This window comes from Cydia splendana, chromosome 21 (assembly GCF_910591565.1).
Source record: "Cydia splendana chromosome 21, ilCydSple1.2, whole genome shotgun sequence".
Taxonomy (NCBI): domain Eukaryota; kingdom Metazoa; phylum Arthropoda; class Insecta; order Lepidoptera; family Tortricidae; genus Cydia; species Cydia splendana.
The window spans coordinates 11989476-11993481 of record NC_085980.1 but is presented as its reverse complement, the minus strand read 5'-3'; the positions used below and the strand labels follow the sequence as shown (position 1 = coordinate 11993481).

General features: G+C 36.6%; 1 protein-coding gene across 1 annotated transcript; it reads right to left on the bottom strand.

The window, feature by feature from the left end:
* Positions 1–616: 616 nt before the first annotated feature.
* On the bottom strand, positions 617–2122 carry LOC134801243 (uncharacterized). Its single transcript, XM_063773775.1, has 3 exons — positions 1876–2122; positions 1327–1582; positions 617–1104 (listed from the first exon to the last, which is right to left on the bottom strand). Exons 1-3 carry the CDS (start codon positions 1999–2001, stop codon positions 743–745), a joined length of 744 nt encoding a protein of 247 aa, XP_063629845.1. The 5' UTR covers positions 2002–2122; the 3' UTR covers positions 617–742.
* Positions 2123–4006: the final 1884 nt, after the last annotated feature.

The following is a 4006-nucleotide window of genomic DNA, read 5'->3' as shown; positions in this document are numbered from 1 at the left end:
AACACCATCTATAGAAAGTTGAACCTTAAATGAATAGTCATCTACTTTAAACCTGTTTTTGCTTCCACCCGGTCCAGAGACAAGTGGCTTCGTTAACCGCTGGCCCGGTATGTGGCGAGATTTCTCGGCTAATAATCGTACATATACAAAAATGTGGAACGTACATAAATAAACATATAAGAGAGAGTGGAAACTGGACTTAAGGCTCGGATATGAAGTAACAGAAGTACCGGAACTAGATAAAGATACGCGGTTAGCTAAAAATAGAAAAGCTAATTGAATTTACTTTTCGTTTTCTTTCGTTTAAATTGCGTTTGTTTTCTTTTTAATGGATTATGATATTATCAATGTTACTCTCGGTTAATGCCTTGTAGTTTTATAAACCGATTACTTTTATTTTCTAAAGCGGCGGCGAGCTTGCCGCAAACGATTTTAAGTTTTTTTTGCTTGTGTTTACCACATGTAATAGTAGCCGGTTGTTACGCATGATTGCCGGTTTCTATTATTTTGAATCAACGTGTTTTATCTTTGTGATTTGTAGCACCAAATTTACTTTTTTTGGTGCTATTCTTTTGATATATGACTAGTGCTAAGAGGAAAAAATGAGGAAGACAAATTCAACACAACGGTTTATTCGTTCATTCAATAAGTTAATATAAATAATTTAATAAGTTAAATAAATAAGTCTTTGTACAATAGAGGTCTGACGGACTTGGTCCTCGCAAGTGGTTTTGGTAAGTTTCTATTTGCTGTGGCCGTACGCACTGTAGGCCAAGTTCTGGGCCTCGTCGAGGTTCTTGTTCCAATCGGAACCGTAGCTGGAGTAACCGCCGCCGCCTCCATGGGAAGAGTGTTCCACGTGGACGGGGTGGTGGCTTTCGTGGTGGTGAGCATGAGGTACGACCTCATAGGTGGTCTTGGTGTGGTCATGCTTGAAGCAGTACGCGACGAAGAGGATGACGGCGAGGACTAGAGCGACCTTAGCGGTGGCGAGGGCCTTCAGAGCGATGAGCTTGACGATGAACAGTTTACCGAACAGCACCTTGGCTCCGAGGAGACCCATGATGCCCATCATACCGCCACCCTTGTTCTTCTTGCCACGACCTAGAATTAAAAAACATTATTAAAAAGTGATATTATTACGTTTGTAATCCCGCTAATCAATGGCCAATGATCTTTGATAAACGGTGTTGACTTTAAGCTTTCACTTAGCACGTTTTATACGATTCTTGTTTGTCTGCTAACAGTGCTAAGTAATTTATTGCACCTATTAAAGCGGGCTTTGAAACTTGTTTTGCGATAATGAAATTGTCGTGAATGAATTACCTTCTTCGAGTGACCTCTGCAGGGTCTCTTTGTCGGCTTGGTTGAGCTTGACTTCGACGGCGTGGGTCTCGAAGAGGCTGACGACGCCATCCATGAGTCTGTAGTTGACCTCGACGTCTCTGGCTGAGGGGTCGACAGGAAGGCTGTCCAACTTCTTAGGGGCCCGCATTTCCTGATTGCTCTTGAGGATGATGCCATCAGCAATGGTGATGCTCCGTGATGCCCTTAGGTTGTCGACGATCTTGAGAAGCTTTTCCTGTAAAATTTAAAAATTGATTATAATTATACATTTTAAATACGTTTTCTAAAAGTTTAGCTTTTGCAAAGTTCAACTTAAATGGATTAAATCAATTTGATACTACATAAATATGTCTGTTGCAAATGTGTGCTTAATATTTTTCTTTGCACGTATTATTATTGTTTTCAGATTTTAAGTTCACTTAAAAAAAACTCATGAAAAATGCAAGTCCTCTTAACGCAATCTGGAATCCACAACACTGTAACACGTTCCGGCACTGTACACTTTCACTTAATAAGAAAATTATGGACCTTGACACATAAAAAGTAATCTCCTTGGCAGTCCTTCACGAAACTCATCGCGATCTCCATGGTGTTGTCACTTTCCGCCTGCGCGAACGCCGCTAGGGCCAGCACGAGAGCGACCGTCAGTTTCATTTTTAATAATTTATTTTTCTAATTCTCTCGCTGGCTTTGATTTCCTGACATCGAGAGATGTCAAGCGATGTTTGGCGAAGTTACCGTGCTGCCATACAGTTTTATTCGTGTCCCCCCCACCTCGAATAATCTTTACTCCACCGAGAGCTCTCATCTGGGTTACAGTAGAATTTTGTTTGTACTTATGCAAATGTGTTTTGGTATTTGGGATGGAAGGTTTTTAACTTGTGTGTAGATACGTGTATTAATATCACTTATACTTGTAATTGGCGTACTTTTTAATTTTAACGTATTGTTAGTAAATATTTTTATAACAGAAAGTGCGAGTAAGTGAGAGGTTGATAATTTGCATAAATTAAAATTAGTAGTCGTCTCGGTTTTATAAATATATTAGAGATATTTTTGTCTTGACGTTATAAAACGACACATGATACTATAATTAACAAATATCTTGCCGCAGTGTAACTATTTATTAGGTGTGTTTTGAGAATTTTATAAATTGAGTTCCGAAATCTGTTCCAAGTACCTACACATACAAATCTAAGTATGTTGATCGATAATTCAACTTCAGATTTGGGCTCTGATTTGATATGAGATCCATGGTCAATCGATCGTCAAGGTTCAATATTTTCAGGCAGTGTAGTGTAGTGATCAAATCTGGGTAGTATTATTTAGTTTAACTTTTAAAACACGAACTTCATGTGAACTTTAAATGAGCCACAAGTGGCAAAAGTGCAAAAATATCTGTGCTGTTTTATACATATAGATACACATTGTGACTAAGTGTTTGTATCTGGCTCAACTTTAACTACAAGAAAGAAGAATTTCTGTCAGACGCAGGCATAGTGAAATATTTTATCACGCAGTTTGAGTCGGATATCCTTAAATCCCCTAATAGCGTCGTTAGTCAATAGATCACTAGTGTGTTCGTCAGCATTTAGTTGTAGAGGTGAAGCTCCTGTTGACGATCCTCGTGTAAAGATCTAGATTTTTCTACAGCAGGCTTGCCTAGTTTTGATTTTTCTACAGCAGGCTTGCCTAGTTTTGTTTTTTCTACAGCAGGCTTGCCTAGTTTTGTTTTTTCTACAGCAGGCTTGCCTAGTTTTGTTTTTTCTACAGCAGGCTTGCCTAGTTTTGTTTTTTCTACAGCAGGCTTGCCTAGTTATGTTTTTTCTACAGCAGGCTTGCCTAGTTTTGTTTTTTCTACAGCAGGCTTGCCTAGTTTTGTTTTTTCTACAGCAGGCTTGCCTAGTTTTGATTTTTCTACAGCAGGCTTGCCTAGTTTTGCTACAAATAAAAGTTTACCGGATTAAAAATAAGTGGAGGACCTAATTATAATAATCCAAATTACCTAATCTAACCTAACCCCCTAAATACCTAATTACCTAATCTAACCTAACCCCCTAAATTTTAATTTTTAATTTAATTATCATTTATTCAAAGACCAACTAAGATCATTTTTGTTAGTACTTACTTACGACTATGACTTATAAAATATTGTTAGTTTTATGATCTATATTCTATACAATGTCAGAGAAAAATAAATTAATTGAAATTAAAAAGAAATGAAATTAAATCAAAATAAAATATAATAATAACGACTTGATTAAAATAACTAATTACCTTGACCTAAATAATTATATGTCAAAAAGGAATATGTACCTGTTTTATATATAAAACTAATAACAGCTTAGTTATTTCCAAAATCGTGTCTCGTATTTTGAAAACGTACTACTTACATAATATACTTACAATAGACCGGTTGCTTTAAGGAATTAAGTACTACATTTGTACAATTTTGTATTTTAATAAAGCTTAAATAAATAAAGTGTAGTTATGATTATAAAGCTGTGTGCTCAAGCATAATATATTATCGAATAATGGTAAACTCAACATAGTCTAGTGCGGTAAGTGTGTTTGTTTTGCTCTTGTGGTTTATTTATCGGCTAACAAAGAAGGAAAGTCGATAATGTTTTGAGTAATTTTGTTTGTCCTACATCTTAGC

What these genes read in the sequence shown, in the direction of transcription:
- LOC134801243 (XM_063773775.1), bottom strand. Translation starts at nt 2,001, where the DNA reads ATGAAACTGACGGTCGCTCTCGTGCTGGCCCTAGCGGCGTTCGCGCAG. An exon ending in ATTACTTTTTATGTGTCAAG is followed by an intron (nt 1,583 to 1,875) that starts GTCCATAATTTT and finishes TAAATTTTACAG; the next exon opens with GAAAAGCTTCTCAAGATCGT. An exon ending in GCAGAGGTCACTCGAAGAAG is followed by an intron (nt 1,105 to 1,326) that starts GTAATTCATTCA and finishes TTTTAATTCTAG; the next exon opens with GTCGTGGCAAGAAGAACAAG.